At 37.6% G+C, this 16,963-nt stretch overlaps 1 protein-coding gene across 1 annotated transcript in view; it reads left to right on the top strand.

Moving 5' to 3' along the window:
- LOC143875546 (transducin family protein / WD-40 repeat family protein) overlaps window positions 1–16,963 on the top strand; it is a 57,471-nt gene that overhangs the window by 13,654 nt on the left and 26,854 nt on the right. The window contains exons 6-11 of the mRNA XM_077377118.1: window positions 3,413–3,552; window positions 9,154–9,343; window positions 9,818–9,879; window positions 10,913–11,001; window positions 16,693–16,765; window positions 16,895–16,954. Of these exons, the coding sequence (XP_077233233.1) occupies window positions 3,413–3,552; window positions 9,154–9,343; window positions 9,818–9,879; window positions 10,913–11,001; window positions 16,693–16,765; window positions 16,895–16,954 (614 nt within the window). The remainder of the gene's footprint in view (window positions 1–3,412; window positions 3,553–9,153; window positions 9,344–9,817; window positions 9,880–10,912; window positions 11,002–16,692; window positions 16,766–16,894; window positions 16,955–16,963) is intronic.

Here is a 16,963-nt window from a genome sequence, read left to right as displayed (position 1 = left end):
GGGCTTAGAGTTGATCCTAGGTGCAATCCTATTGTAATTGGAAACTCACTAAACGTGCCATCCGTGGTTCTGACACTAGTTACTGCTCCATCGTATATATCCTTAATTACAACATGTTTAGTAAGCACTTTTTTCCTTTCAAGGACCCACCACAGAACACTCCTGGGAACCCTATCATACGCTTTCTCCAAATCAATGAAAACCATATGAAGGTCCTTTTTATTTTTTCTAAATCTCTCAATTAACTGCTTAATCAAGAAGATAGCTTCCACAGTCAATCGTCCGGGCATAAAACCAAACTGATTCTCTGACACCGTAGTCTCTTTTCTTAATCTATGTTCAATTACCCTCTCCCAAAGCTTCATGGTGTGACTCATTAGCTTAATTCCCTCATAATTAGTGCAACTTTGAATATCCCCTTTATTCTTATAAATAGGTACTAATGTACTCTTCCTCCACTCGTCAGGCATCTTCTTAGTCTTCAAAATATTGTTAAATTATCTAGTTAACCAAACAAAACCTACATCACCCAAGCATCTCCAAGCCTCAATAGGAATATCGCCAGGCCCCCTAGCCTTACCTAATTTCTTATTTTTCATAGCTACTCTTACATTTGATGTTCGGATTCTACGAACAAACCTCCGGTTTGTATCATCAAAAGCGTTATCAAGTTCTCCCCAATTCGCTACTTGTTCTCCATTAAACAACTTATCAAAGTAACTTCTCCACCTCTCTTTTTGACCTCGTTTTCTTTTACTAACAGTCTTTTATTCTCGTCTTTGATGCATTTTATATGATTCAAGTCTCTGCTCTTCCTTTCTCTCATCTTAGCATGCTTGTAGACATCTTTTTCACCCTCTTTCGTCCCTAACCTGTGGTACAAATTCTCATATGCCTTACCTCTAGCCTCCCTTACTTCCTTCTTAGCTTCTTTTCTAGCCAGTTTATACTTCCCAATGTTCTCCTCATTTCTATACTTATGCAAACATTTATAACACTTTCTTTTAGACCTAATCGCCTTTTGGACCTCCTCGTTTCACCACCATGTGTCTTTAGACGGCGGCCCACTTCCTCTAGATTCTCCAAGTACCTCTCTAGCCACTTTCCTGATATAACTAGACATTCCATTCCGCATAATATTAGTCCCCCCGTCAAGACTCCAAGGTCCTTCTTTAAGCAGTGTATCCTTAAACATCTTTAGTTTTTCCCCTTTGAGATCCCACCACCTAGTCCTCGGATGTCTAGCATCTCTATCTTTTCTCCTTCAATGTTTGATGCATATATCCAACACCACCAGCCTATGTTGTGTGACTAAACACTTCCCGGGTATGACTTTACAATCTTTACACACAGCTCTGTCCTCTCTTCTAGTGAGGATAAAATCTATTTGGCTACAGTTGGTGCCACTGCTAAAGGTTATCAAGTGTGAATCTCTTTTCTTAAAAAAGTATTTGTTAACATCGAATCATATGCCACTGCAAACCCTAAAATATCTTTTCCTTCCTCATTCCTATTGCCAAAACCCAGTCCTCCATGAACCCTCTCAAAACCTCCACTAGTTCATGTGTGTGTGTGTGTGTGTATCTATATACTTGTATAGATTTATGTATTTATTATGTATAACTTATGCTACTAGGTGGAATCACCTTCCATTCATAGATGACCTTTCATCTCAGCAGTGAAGATATGTAATGCAATTAGAAGTGCTTCAAACCTCAGCTTCATTTGTAAGGGTCCGCCGATTGGTCCAGAACCTCTATCATTTCTAAAGATGCGCCACCCGTACCTGCTGCACCAGGATTACCATAGAGCATCCATTGAACTTTAATGTAGTAGTATGATTCCTTTAGTGGTCTCCAATGAACAATTTTATCAATTCCCTTCTAGGTATCTTATCGATATATGTGAAGACTTGTGCATTCCCACTGGTGCTGGGGTTTCTGCTGAGTCATTTCAGGGCGATTAGATTTCACCCACCAGTGGGAGTGGGGTAACTTCACTTTTGGATGCGATTTCCAAACCCCCGAGTTTTACCTTTCCTTTCTGTTTGAGGGAAGCCACATACCCGAAAAGCGGTGTGCTTAGCTGAGGTGTGATTCCATATGCTGCTGGAGTGAAACGAGTCATGAATTACCTATGATTTGGTGGACACTTCGAATTTATTACCGACACACGTGTCGTGTCGCACCCGTGTCCACTCGTGTTGACACTCCTTTAGACACTTCTAAGTGTACTGCTAGAAGTGTCAGTAACTTCGTATGTATGTATGTGTATGAGTGTGCCGCTATTTCTAGATTTTTAGGGGATTCCATGTCAGATACCTCACAACCTTATCGAAACCCGGCACATAAATCTATGTCCACAAATCATGATTATATGTGCTTTCTATTTTAGCCGTGTCCCCGTTTCTAAATTTTGTGAGTTTGCCGTGTCCGACACTCCATGTCCGTGTCGACACGCGACACTCGTGTCCACAAATCATAGAGAATTACACTGTCTTTTCTTTTAAATTATCTAGGACCAGAAAATTCATTGTGGTTGTACTTTATATGTCATGTCACGTCGGATTGTTTTAAATGATAAGTGGGTGTATCCATGGGGCTAGTTTACATTTGGTGTTTTTCATGAAATGACATATTGGATAAGGCTCTAAGACATGATGTGAATTTTCTTCAATATAACTTTTAGTACCTTCCATTAATGCCACGATTCTATTTAGCCTTAAAACTTCAATTTCTGTTCAGCTACAGAAAGTTAACATGATAACCATATCCTAATTGCAGAGAAATAATGTTGGCGAGAAATTAATTGAAGCACAGTAACAGGAATTGGGTAACCACTTATCAACAAAATTCTGATTCGGAAGCATATAATCTGTCTCGCTGGTTATTGATAAATGCATTACATAAATATGATTGTGAGGCATCTGGCGTACAAGAGAGATTTACAAGCATATTCCTTGGAGTTTTAATGACACGGCGGATTTGCTAGCTAGGAAAAATTTGCATACTGGGCTTGATTTCCATAATTTTTTATTTCCTTAAATATAAAGAGGGACTTGCCCACATAAATTGGCTACAGGGCTGAACATTGATCAAAGAACCAGGGAAAACATCCTTTACAAATAATATTTAATCAACTCTTTAACCAGCTTACTAATTTACAACTGTGTTCATCTCCCAACTGTTGCGAGACCTTTCAAATGTTTGAATCTTGTACGAAATTGTGCATGTTTTAATGGTGGTGTTCTTGTTGGTCTTACTGATGATTTTGTTGAGCTCCCTCCAATCCATATGTAATCCTTTTTATGTCAGCTGTGTTGCTTTTTCTATTTCTCCTTTTCTGTTTTGGGCTTTGCCCCTTTATATATCCTTTATGGTTCCTGCTTGTTGAAGCCGTTGTGCAATGGCAGTTCTATTAGGTTATGGGAGTTAACTGGTCAAGTCTTGATGGAGATGGTTGGCCACACTTCTATTGTCTATTCCGTGGATGCACATAGCTCTGGACTTATTGCTAGTGGCAGCGAAGATTGTTTTGCCAAGATATGGAAAGGTATTTCTTCCCTAGTCTTCACAGTCTCAAGGCTTACTTTTATGTATTCTTCACTTCACCCGTTTTTATTGATTGCAATTTTAACAGTTTAGTTTTGTTTCTAATGGCTAATCTGTTAAAGGGGTTTCTTTTGTAACTTTAACATTGAATTGCATTTTATTTTCAGTAGTTTTCTGCTCGTGGTTGCTTGAATGAAATAAGCACATCTTTTATTTCTGGGTGAAGCTGTAGATAATGTTTGATCTCTGTTGTTGCCCTCAAATGTTAAGCCAATTGTCGTAGACTGCTATTTAAAGCTGGAAATGGGTGATTGGTCTCTTGATTTTTTTTGTGCTGTTATTTGCATAAGGGAATTGCTAGCGTCCATCGCAAAAGGGTTTTCGCGGCTGGTCTGTCGCACGTCAGACCAGCCACCTCGTTAATGAAGACAACAGCTTTTGTCTCCATTCACGGGGTGGCTGGTCTGACATGCAACAGACCAGCCTCGAAAAGCCTTTTGCGATGGACCTTAGCAAATCCCTTTGCATAATTTTTCATTTTGTTAATGTTCTCTTTTTTTACTAGATTTTTGTTTCTTATCTTCTATGCTTTTCATCATTGGTCACTTGACTCTTTCTTGTTGAGTGTTATGCTTGAAGCCCTGACCTTTTGTGTAAATGAGTTGACGACGAGAGGAATTGTCATCAATGTTGTCCGTTTTTTGCTTTAGGAAGCTATTAGATCCGACAAACCTCGTGCAACGGCTTGTATTTAGATTTGTGAACACTTCCTTGGTTGCATTTGAGTGTATTTGTGCTTATTCTAGCACTTCCCGAAGTTTCATCTTAAATGTCCATAATTTGTATATGTTTACATGTGTTTTAGTAATTTTACAGGATTTTCACCGAAATTTTCATTCGAATTTACATGTTTCCATTTCGATCATAACCAAAATGCATATTGAAATCGAAGTCTGAAGCCTTGCTGCTCAATAATATTTCTTTATCATTCAAAAACAAAATCAGAGTCCAACAAAATTATATGATGCTATAGTGTGTAGACTGTCCCACCTACAGAACATTCACTAATGACATTGTCCGATTTAAGGGTCATTTAGGCATGGCCCATCCATGATGATTTCAGCAGGAGCGCCATTGTTGTTGTCTTTAATTAAAGAAACAACATGCTAAATATGTCTCCAAGATAAGCAGAATTTATCTCTTTCAAGTCATCCGTTGCCTATATTTTGTTTTTTTAATTGGTATTGGCTATATTATGGGTTTTTTTGGATAGGTAACGAAGTTTATTTCATACCCAGAATAAACAATACGGGGTGGTGGTTTTGTGTGTGTGTGTGTGTGGGGGGGGGGGGGGGGGGGGGGGGGCAAGAAGTCCCCCAGAGAAAAGCCAAGAGGCGTGGAAATAGTCCCCAATACAAGAAAAAAGATAAATAAACCAAGGCAGTCAAGGAGGGACCCTTAACAGCTCAGAAATGGTAATACGGGTATTAAGAATGTCGACAGCCTCTTTTGGCTATATTATGTTATGTTTGATTGAGTACTTGCATGAGATCTGACAATGGGATTGATCAATGGTCTGATCTTGTGGTCTGTTCCAACAACAAGCCTTAATACTACCCTCAACTTAAGTAGCACATCAAAGTTAAAGGATGCAAGGATGAGTATACATTTTTTTCTTTGGATGTTACCTGAAACCGCCCATTTTTTAAACATCTGATAAGGGGGATGTCTAGTTTGATGGTATTTTAGGATTTCATTTGCATGAACCAAGCAAGAGAGTCGTCCATCAATGTAAGAGGATCTAAGATGGGTTGACTTTTTTCATTTTGGATTCAAACCATTAGTTAATAGTCTTTTTAACCGTCCATTTGTAGGATAACCATCAAATGGGTTGTATGATTGATGGGGACACAATCCTTCACAATGATCAGAAGGGGTACTAAATCAGATGATGCGGCTCATTATCAGTGCATTAGAGTTATGCAATTATGTTAGTAGTGATTTATGTCTCTAAGGGTAGTTTAGTCACTTTGTGTTCTTTTTTTTACGTAACTCATGTGACTTTTAAATAAAAAATTAATGATATGGCCAATCATTAGTGAATAGGGTATTAGTTAAGTCACTAAGGGGTATTTGATTCTTTTTCTTTCAAATTCACTCGTCACTTAAATGATTTCGTATAAAGGATTGGGCCCATCAAGATTTGCTATTTTTAAAAAGAGGGGAGAGCTTTCGTGACTAGAGTAGCCAGTTGCGTTTTGTTATTCTGCGGGCTTTCTTATGAGAAACTTCTACAGTTTTGGTTTAAGTGCAAGAGGGTCCACACATGTATCCTAATTCAAGTTGTAGGAAGAGTCTGTAATCGTGGGAAAGAAGTCTGTATATGTATTTCGCAAGGCTTTAGGGCCATCATTCTTATGATATTATGACTAAAAAAACCTCTGCTCGTGCAAATCATGGAGAACTTCTCTTCATTGATATTGGTGTGATGTCTTGATCACACCTAAGGTGTGATTTCCTAGGATCTACAGGTTTGATGCCCTGTAACTTCTATCACTTTTTCTTCATTTATCTAGGGTAATCTTCAAATTTCTCTCTCATTCTCTTCTTGTTGAATACTTAAAATCCTCTGTGTTTTGTGATTTTAAGATTTGAAAGCTTCCTTGAGATATTGTTATAGACTTAGACCGTGCTAAAGATTCTAGTGATCAAATGAAATCTGATCTTAACTCCGATGATCAGATTTAATTAATCTTACTCATCAAATTTATTGCTTTAATCATAAATCCAATGGGCGGATTTTTATTAATTATTGTCTTGGATTGTATTGCTCAATCTTGATCCTAAATTCAACGACCAGATCTGGTCATATGATAAATGCACACCCGACGCCCTAGATCAGTTGAACTGATTGAAATTTCACATGGTCGAACTTGTTGGATATTAGTTTTCTTCCCTATTTGTCTTGTATCAATGATGTAATAGTCTTTTGTGTAAATGTATAGTGATCAGTTCTATTATTTTTTTTCTTGAACAAGTGAAATTTTATAAAAGAAAAAGAAGGGCCTAGCTAGCCAAATCTAACACTTGCTTGAAATATAAAATAACAAAAGTACTACAACCCCGGCATCTCGTTTCAAATCATCAATCTCAAACAAGAGATCCAAGGTTAGCAAAAAATTCAGTGGTGGTGTTTCCTTCCCTGTGAATATACCATAAAATGTCTAAAATCTCTATGAAATAGTCTTTGAATCTCCAGGGAGGCTAGGCCTCCTTTTTGAGCCAATTGCTGGATAAAATGGGGGAGGGCTCCCCTATGGAGATTCAGATTATTATTCAGCGAGTTTTTCAGTATTTTGAGGGATGTGGAGTGTTATTTCTCTCATATCCATCGTGAAGGCAATATTTTGGTAGATCGCTTGTCTAATTATGGTGTATCTTGTTCAAGATTATTACTCTTGTATGACCTTCCACCATGTCAGGCATTCGGCAAATGGAGAGGCGGATAGACTAGCCGGGGAGTGGGTTCGGTTATTGGCCATCGAGCAGTATGATTTTCTGCCACCTTGAGTTGTGCCCGGACTCCCTCCCGCTCTACTCCCATTTCTATCTGTATTTTTCTCTTTATTGATTGTACTCTTTTGACCACCTCGGTCTTTTCTTTCAGTAAAATTTTGACCATTCAAAAAAGATTATTACTCTTGTAGAAGATGCCCATTTTATAGTTTTTTTTTTTTCTTTTCCTTTTGTTTTTGTGTGCCCTAGTCTCCTAAGCACTGTTTTTATTTAAAGCCTTTAAAAAAATCCATTTTCTGCCATCAAAGTGGGAGGGGTTTCCATGATAGGTATTGATAATCCGTCGAACTGTCAAATTTAGAAGTTGTAGGGAAAAGTAGACTTTTTCCCTTTGAATGTGGACCATGGGCTCTATCTTTTTTTTGTAGTCCATTTGCAAAACATCCATTAGTTGTACTGTTAGATGTAACAATTTTTTTTTGACATGCTTGAAATTCTTCCCCAGTCCAAGACCATCATTAAAGCTGGAGGAGATTAAGATTAATAAACTTTTTTGCATTGAATGCAGACAACCTCTTAAATGACAGTAAGTTATGGGATTCTCGATATTTGGGGTTGTTGGGCATGACCCATTGATTGTGTTCCGTGGAGGAACCAGACACTAGAAATCTTTTGTCATTTTCCTCATTGCAGTTATAGAATGCAAATATAGTGGAACTCTCCTTTTGAATGTGCAAAATCGGCTACTTGGTTTACCCTTAATTCTCTGTCTGGCATGTATATGTGTTTTTACTTCTCCATTTACCCTTCCATGTACTAAAAATTCCATTTCTACCCTTATTTTCCCTAAAATTTTCCCTACTCTCTGATCTGGACTGCCTAGACTCAGTGATCATCTTATACTTACGCCCACTAAATCCATTCCAGTCCTGCTACATATTTGTATGGAATGGGGCCTGGGGTTGGTGTGGTTAGCCGTGATAGCTGGATCTAAAGCATGCATTGAGACTTCCAAGAGTGATCGGGTCCCATGCCGCCCCATCAATTTAGAGCCCCTCCTTCCTGTGGGTTCCACCAACAACCTCACATTACTTACCTGTGTATGATATGCCAATATGTCACAACACAGGGAACCCTATTGTCCTAAACCTCCAGCTGCGGCCTGGTTGACCGAATTCCTTGTATTTGAATACCATGACTAGACAAACCCTTAACCGACCACGCTATTCCTGTCATGCATCTCCAGTCTTCACTTGCGTTACTTTCCCATATCAAGAGGCACGGCTGACAATCATCCTGGGGAGGGTTTTTGATAGGACTCTGTTGTCCGACCCATTACTCTCATGCCTGACTTAGATGAAAACCATTGATCTACAGCTCAAAATCTGACTGATGACTGGAGGCTCGCCCAATCTTCCGTCAAAATCTCCACCTTGGCAAACTCCAACTGAGATAAATCTTCCATGTTAGCCTCAACACGTCACCCCATCCCAAAGATGGAACCTAGTACTCTTAACCACCTATTTTTCACAAGCATGGGAGTCCACCCAATTAGTTTGTCACAATCATGAGTTCCAGGTATTGGTGCATTACAGATTCCTTGTCTCCCATCCATCTCACCGGAACCGGCAACAGAACATCTTCTTCTTTCTTCAAGTAGAAATAATTTTTATTATGGTTTCCTCTTGCTTCTGGTTTGATATCATTTATGAGGCAAGGTTTATTCTCATTTTCTTTTCTTCTTTCTTTTCCTTTTCCTTTTGGATTACTTGGTAAATTTTGACATTAATCTTGTTTGAGCAAAATGACTGAAAACTGTGCCAACTGATAAATTGATAGAATGTCAGTCAACTAGTGATAACTTGTAGATCTTTTAGCTTGTGGATTCGATGAAAAATTTCAAGCACATAAGCATAAACCTTTGTCATTGTGGTGTCATTCCTGACTAGTGAATCTTGATTATGGGACGTGAGTCTGTTTTGGGCCTGCCGCCCAATTAAGTGATGTTTTCTGATTCTCTGACAGTTTGTCTTGCTAGCTTTGGCTTGAGGCTCTGTTTTCACTTTGGCAAGTTTTTCTTTTGCAGATGGAGTTTGTATGCAAAGCATTGAGCACCCTGGCTGTGTTTGGGATACCAAATTCTTGGAAAATGGAGACATTGTAACAGCTTGTTCTGATGGAGTGGTACGGATTTGGACGGCACATAAAGATAGGATCTCCGAGCCACTACAACTTGAAGCATATGCTTCCCTCCTTTCTCAATACAAGTGCAGCAGGTATGTTTATTGTCAATATCTGCTACTCTATGTAGATTTCAATTTGTTGGATGTGATTTAGTAGTTGTAGTCATTCCCACTAATTTTTAGAATCCTCTTTCTCAACCCATTTGGATGGCAACAGCCTAGGAAATTGGCATATTATGTCATGTTTTTTTTTAACATTGTTTAGAGCTTGTTTGGAACTACTTGTATTTCTCAATTGTCACTAATGAACATTCTATCATATTTATATGTTTCTGTTTCAACTGTGAATATGAAACTTTACTATCATTCAGAAACTTACTTCTATTTCAACCTTTTCATTCTTTTGGAAATAAATGGTTGGAATTATGTGAGAGAAGCATAGTATAAATGACATAGTTCCTTTTAAGAACTATGAAAGAGCTATTTGGATGACAATTAATTCCGTATTACATTAATTGTTTGTTCCCTTGGCTAGCGTGAATGTTTGTTACCTGTTGTTTGCATCAGGAAGAGAGTTGGTGGATTGAAGTTGGAGGACTTACCTGGCCTGGAGGCTTTACAACTTCCAGGTTTGTTGTTTACTACTCCTGGTTCCTCTTATGTGAAAATTTGATTTGATGTTTGATTAGAGATATTTAATAATGTTTCAATTTAAATTTCTCTCTCTTGTTTCCTCAACCATCATAGGTCTTTGATTTTTGTTCTTGAATGTGTATCCATATTAAATTGGGAAAGAATACTTTAGTTCCTATACTTCATTTTTTTTACGCAAATGCGGTGGAGACTATAAAATAGTTTCTTGTTTTACAAATATTGCCTCTTTTATCTAAAAAAAAAATTCAATACTGTCATCATTAATTCTTTTGCATTTTTTTGAAACCCGTCTTATTGCCTTGGAGCTTTCTTTTTCATGTGATCAAAATGAGTCAACTCTTGACTTATTTTGCAATAGCTGATAGGCTGATATTGGCTTGCCCCAAATTGGACAAGTCAATGAACATTTGATATGTAGACTCGAACTCAAGGAAGCTGAGAAGTGATACATCTGACCCATCCATCTACAACCTAATTGGCAAGTAGGCCTCTCCTCTCTTATGTAAAAAAATTCAGAGGCTTTTAATCTGTACATGAGCGACTGTGGTCCTAGATGCACTCATCAAACATCAGATCATTTGTTTTTGTTCAATTTGACAATAATATGGTGGTATAACTATCCCAGATAAAAGAGAGTTATCAATGTAACTGACAACTTTCACTTGGAAAGAAAATGTCATTGATTGAATGATAGTTTCTCCCCGGAGTCTAAACTTTTAAGGGCAGGTTTTGGAGAATTTTGTAATCTGTACTAAGAATATCCAAGGTCTCTTTTTCATTTTTATTGATCTTTTAATTTTAATGTCAGTCATATATTTTGTTTTTCTGGAAATTTCTATTTTATTTTATAGTTGCTGCTGATAAAATGAAAATTGGTTGTGCTAGGTGTAGGTTATTTTGTTAAGTCTCTATTTAAAGAGGGTTGAATTGTCGTTGACTGTGTCCAATGTTACCCATATGTATATTTTCTTTTCTTCTTCAATATATTCCTTTTTTTGCGGTGATCAGGGGCTAATGATGGACAGACAAAAGTTGTGAGAGAAGGAGATAATGGCGTTGCATATTCATGGAATTCAAGAGACCAGAAGTGGGAGAAAGTACTAAGTTACTAACTACTTTCATCCATGTCTTAAATAGCTAATCCATTTGAGAGTTTAAATTTGTCATAAAACTTTGATCTCCTCACTCTATAGAGTATCATTTTTTTTAAATATTTGATTAAATTGGCGTTACATTGCTTTCGATTGAGTGAACATAATATGCATAGAATTTATTTATTTATAGTATTTGATCTGTAGAAAACTAATTTTCAGCCAAAACTTATCTTACCCTAGTATTTTAGCGGTTGTCGTAGGTTCTGTGGGTGCAAATTCGTACTCCCATATGTTTAGATTTATGAACAATTCCAATCCTTGTCTGTTTAATACATAATATATCTAAATTAGGATCATTGGATATACATAGTATATATAAATTAGGACTGCCACACCCTTCTAGTTACCCATTTAAGCTCTTGTTAGGTCATTGATGTTACTGACCTGCTCAGTGTTGTTCCTGCTTGTAGGTAGTTCACGTATACACTATTGTAGTTTCCAAATCCACAATTTTACTGTGTGCTGTCTAGAGATATCTATGAGCGTACAATATTATCAATTATCTATTGACTTAATGCAATTGCTCAGGATATTCTGAAAAGAGAGGAAGAAATTGTTTTCTGATTCCCCCCATCCATCACTACTGTTGTCTTCTTTGCTGTGTTTTCTCTATCTTCAACAGTTATTTATTTGTCTTTGTTGACATATGTTAAAGTATAAAAGATAAATAACGCCTTTCTCCAACAGCTTAAGGTTTTGGAGAAGTTGGTAAGTTAACATGGTATAAGAGCCAAAGGTCTCGAGATCAAACCTCCCGGATAGTAAAAAAAATCCACATGCGATGGTCAGCCCAAAGTGGGACCACATGTGCCACATGTTTGCCAAGTGGGCCACACGTGCAGGGAGGTGTTAAAGTATAAAAGATAAATAACGCCTTTCTCCAAATGCTTAACCTTTTGGAGAAGTTGGTAAGTTAACAACATCTATAGTGCTCAAGGATTTAAATTTTGATTTCAGTGTCGATCTGCATGGAAACAGAATTGTTTCGGTTTTGGTTGGAAATTTTGGTGGAAATCTTGTAAAATTATGAAAACGTATGAAAACATTTCAACAGAGTAAATTTAAAATGAAACTTCAGGAAGTGTTTGATTAACAGATTTGACACATCTGGAGTTTTTCTTGAATCCCTTCTAGACTTGTTACTAAGTTGGAAGGCTAACCCGTGGAAAGAAAGAGGCAAAATTCTATGGTACATGTGCTTCCTAGCCACATTATGGCTCATTTGGAAGGAAAGGAGGGCTAGGGTTTTCAAAAGCAAATCCAAGAGCCCATCGTACTTATTCGTTAATGTGATTGCTTTACCTATTTCTTGGATAAAATATCTCCCATCGTTTAAATTTGTGTCTGCCTATGACCTTTGGGAGTGGTGGAAGGACATTTGTGTTAGTGGGAAGAGGAAACAGAAGACGATTCAAGATTGGATGCCCCCTCCGCCAGGTTCCTTAAAGCTCAATTTTGATGGCTGGCGCTTGGGGGAATCCTGACTGCAGGTGTTGGGGGAGTTCTTAGAAACGAGTTCGAAGCGGTTCTATGGTCTTATGCAGGGCCTATTGGGACGGTTGATGCTTCGGAGGCAAAGGTACGCTCGGCATATCAAGGTCTGGAGCTGATTAAGAAAAACAACCTTGACAGATTGTACGCGTGGTAGAAGGAGACTCATGAAATGTTATTAGATGGCTTAAAGGTGTGCATAAAACTCTGTGGAGATTTGACAGATTGTTCGATGAGATGTTTGACTGGGTGAGACCCATGGAGTTAGAGTTTATTCATATTCGACGATCGGCTAATCAGGTTGCGGATAGGTTAGCTAGAGGAGTCTTCAAGGATTCTCTATCTCTCTTTGATTCTCTCCCGCCGTGATCTTGTCTTTGTAGTCTTCTTCTTGCTGTTGCATTCTCCTTTTCTCTTTGTATCTTGACCATCTCAGTCCTTTCTGTAATATTATTGGCTACCATTTAAAAAAAAAAGCACAAGTACGAACTAAAAAAAATCATCACATAAGCAAAAATAAAATAAAGTAAAATAAAAATACCCTTAATGGTTTAACGACGTCAAAAACCTAGTAGCATGCGTTATCACACGTGACTGCTTATTCCGCACATACCATGTTTCATAATTTAATTCATATAAATGTTTATACATAATACATACACCACATTTCACATGAAATTCATATAAATATGATTATGCAACACATACCCGCATAGGATGCCACTATTACACTTACTGTTTTGGTTTTGCTATGCATTTCAGTTTTGGTAGGTGTTTCGGTGGGGATGGAGATGGAAACCTTTTGGTTTTTTCGTATCAGTTTCTGCGGAGATTTAAGTCTATGAATATGTTGTGAACAAAGATTTGAATATGCATCATCATTTTCAATAATCTAAGATCCACAACAGGCATGTGCACTCAATCTTACACTGATATTTCAACATTAGCTTGAAGCGAACAAAGTATATTGTATGTGGTAGATGCATATGTCAGCACCCTTTGTTGGTGTGACTTTGTATTGCATTCACACAGACAGTTAGGGACGATAGAAGTTTTGGATATCATATAGTGCTGTCATCAGTTTCTCTTTCTCCAATGATAGCAGCTGTACACAGCTACACAGGTTGATTTCAATCGGGTTTTCATGAGTGCAAGATTCAAAGAAGGCACATATCAAGAAAATTGAATGGGAAGGCTATAGATGTGATGTTGAGGGGAATGGGAAATAGGGAAAAAGAGGAAAGTTTCAACATGGTCAATTGGTGCAGCAGAAATGGCTGGAGACAGTCATTAGGTACCACAATTTTTGGATTGTTAGGCACTTAGGCTTCATTTTGGTAGGTATTGTTTGACTAGTTCAAAGTTGTTCTTAAAGTGTTGTGCCAGGATGACGAAAATGTTTAGTAGATGCTGCAATCATAGTTACAAAGTTTAAATTTAGGACTATTTTGGCGAGGCAAATGTTCGACGTAGTTGGGGAACATTTGGGAAGAGGTCAGGAAAATTCTGCAAAAGTGCATGTGTTTTCCTATTTACGACTCGTATATCTACTATGTTTACCTATTTTTTTTGAAGTAACAACAAAAAGATGGAAAGATGCATAAGTGCATTTGCTTGTTAGATTAGGATGTGAGACATCATATTTTCATTTTCAATAATTATGGATTTCCTGAAATCTACAATTAATGTATAAGCAATTGATGATATATTTTTCTGAATGGTTAAACTTTATTTAAAAACAAAAGGAAGACCTCGATTGAGCTGGTCAAGAGCTACACGCAAGCTAAAGCAAAAGGCAGTGGACCTATCAAGGGGTAAGGTGATCAAACACATCAAAATCCAGCCTTTCAACCCGAAATCAAACCGTCTTATTTGCCTCGCCATTAGCTGAACGAAAAACATGCGCAGAAGATGTCATATGTCCCTCCATTGTATCCATGATCTTCTCCATATCATCGATGAATCACCAAGGAAACCCTGATCCAATATCCATCTAACGAAGGACATTGAGCGAGCCCTTTTCCATCACAAGAGAATCGAGGAGCGAGGGATCCGTAAACCAAATCACTCTGAGAGCTAGGACTTCTGCCTTGTTCGAGTTTGTAACTCCTATTGGATGCGAAGAATCCCATCTGACCATCCTCTCATCGCTATGAAGAAGGCCACCATTACCCACAACATCCAGATTACCTAAGCTAGTCATCTGAGTTCAGCTTAACTAGACCAAGATTAGGAGGCAACCACCTGAAGCTGGGTAGAAACCAAATTGGCCAGATTCTAAAACACTTCCTCTGGCAAGGTGGCAAAGACCAGAAGAAACAGCACTGCGAACAAACTCCGGGCTGGGCATTCGAAATTTCTGTATGGTCAGTAAGATGTTGCTAAGGATCAACTACGATGCCCTTATATCCTACAAAGCAGGTCGAAAGAACCTTTTCTCATAGGACATTGAGTAAGCAGTGGACCCGGTGGGACTTTTTGAAGACTTTCTTGATCCTGTTGATCGAGAGCAATACCCAACGGGATGTCAGTTTACCTAGTAACCAAATCCGAATCGCAATTAACATTCATTGACGCAAAATCTTTTTTGAATGTACCAATAGGGTCAAGGCAATTCTCCAAGCGGTTTCCAACTTGCGTTATGGGAGATTAGAGCGGATTGTGCTCAAGCAAATCTTGTCCCATGGGAAACGAATGGAAGACTCTGAATAACCTTTGAACTCCGAAAGAACGGTCCCATACCTCACCACACAAGAGAGGACTTGCTGGTGGATAGTATGCACTCCCTGCTACAAACTTATTGAAGATCTCATTATTCCTCTCCTTCCATTATAGACATAGGAAAGGATGGAAAACTCAGGACTCAGATTTGACTCTCAAGGTCTAAGATATGACTTGAGAGAGTTAACGTGGTGACTCGGGTGAGTAAATATATTTAAAAAAAGCATTTATAAATAACAACCACGAGAAAAAAAACATTTAAATTGTGTAAATTTGTTGGTAAATTTTATCACAAATAAGAAGATGATCACAGAGAATGTGCTACAAGCACAACCTATTTAAGTTTTAACTTCCAAATCAAAGAAAGAAAATTTTTGTTGCATAGACAACTAAAAAAATATGTCAAATACTGCAACAAACTGTTTAAAAGAATCCTCTCGGATGCATATATGTGCGCACACAAGAGAGAGAGAGAGAGAGAGGGACAAAACATAAAGAAAAAAAAAGGGTCACTATTGAGAATAATATTAAGAATACATAAAGATCTTTAATTGATGGTGCTCTAGCAAAGAGACAATTCGAGTCTTGTCCACTCAAGCCCTTCATGGAAGTTGAATAATCATTATTAGAAGCACCCCGACTAAAGTGAGGAGGATTATATGGACTCTCCATTTGTTCAATAATGATATGTTTAGCTTTGATGGCAGTTTCTTTCAAAGTCCAGTTTGATAGACATGGGGTGTGCACATAGAAATGATGAGGAGTTTTTTGGAGGTTCTCTTCTAGCTTATCGGAGTCAGCAACGTTTCAACCTAGACAGAAGCACACTCCTCTTATGGGCCTTTGCATCTTCCATGGTGAGACGAGTAGGTTTTTGGTGGAGGATGATATGTCAAATATGATCAGTTAGGGCGTCAATCATAGCTTGAGGCTTTGGATGTTGTTGTACGTCATAGATGGAGTTGATGGATTAGCAGAAGCTTAGTTGTTTCTTTGGTTCACATTGTAAGAGATAGCTGATGTGTAAGTGAGAAATATAAATTTAGTCATTTCATTATGTTTCTTTTATCGTCTCGAAAAAAAATATATAGAAAGAATGTACGTATAAGGCTGTTAAAAAGTCTTTTGATACTGTAAATGTTATATAGTTTTCTTTTATCGTAGTTATTCATTACTTTTTAATGGTTTGACTATTCTTTGAAGTTGGCAATGGCAACCTGTGTTAGTTACTTAAGGTTTTTTGTAGCTTTTGTACTTTGACATTTTAATTTAGTAATTTGATGAAATGTTCTGTTATCGGTTACTTTTCTTTATAGTTCATGTCCAGTCTAAATATTATTATTGCTGCTGCTGCTGCTGCTGCTGTTATTATTATTATTATTTTCTGACAATTAGCTTATCAGTAGTTTTTCTAATTTTCAGATTGGTGAAGTTGTTGATGGGCCTGGAGGTAATATAAATCATACAGTTCTTGATGGTGTTCAATATGATTATGGTTAGTGTACTTTTTAACAATTCGACAACTTAACTACTTTGTTGTACCTGTGTTCCTTCTAACTTAATTACTTTGTTGTACACTTGTACCTGTGTTCCTTTCTAACTTTTAAATTTTTTTGTTTCTTAGTATTTGATGTAGACATTGGAGATGGTGAGCCTACTCGCAAACTACCATACAATCGAACAGGTTTATCTT

This window comes from Tasmannia lanceolata, unplaced genomic scaffold (genome assembly GCF_043159265.1).
Source record: "Tasmannia lanceolata isolate RefF3 unplaced genomic scaffold, GAP_Taslan_0.1 ptg000004l, whole genome shotgun sequence".
Classification (NCBI taxonomy): domain Eukaryota; kingdom Viridiplantae; phylum Streptophyta; class Magnoliopsida; order Canellales; family Winteraceae; genus Tasmannia; species Tasmannia lanceolata.
Note: the sequence above shows the minus strand (reverse complement) of the source record. Positions and strands in the feature narration are given on the sequence as shown.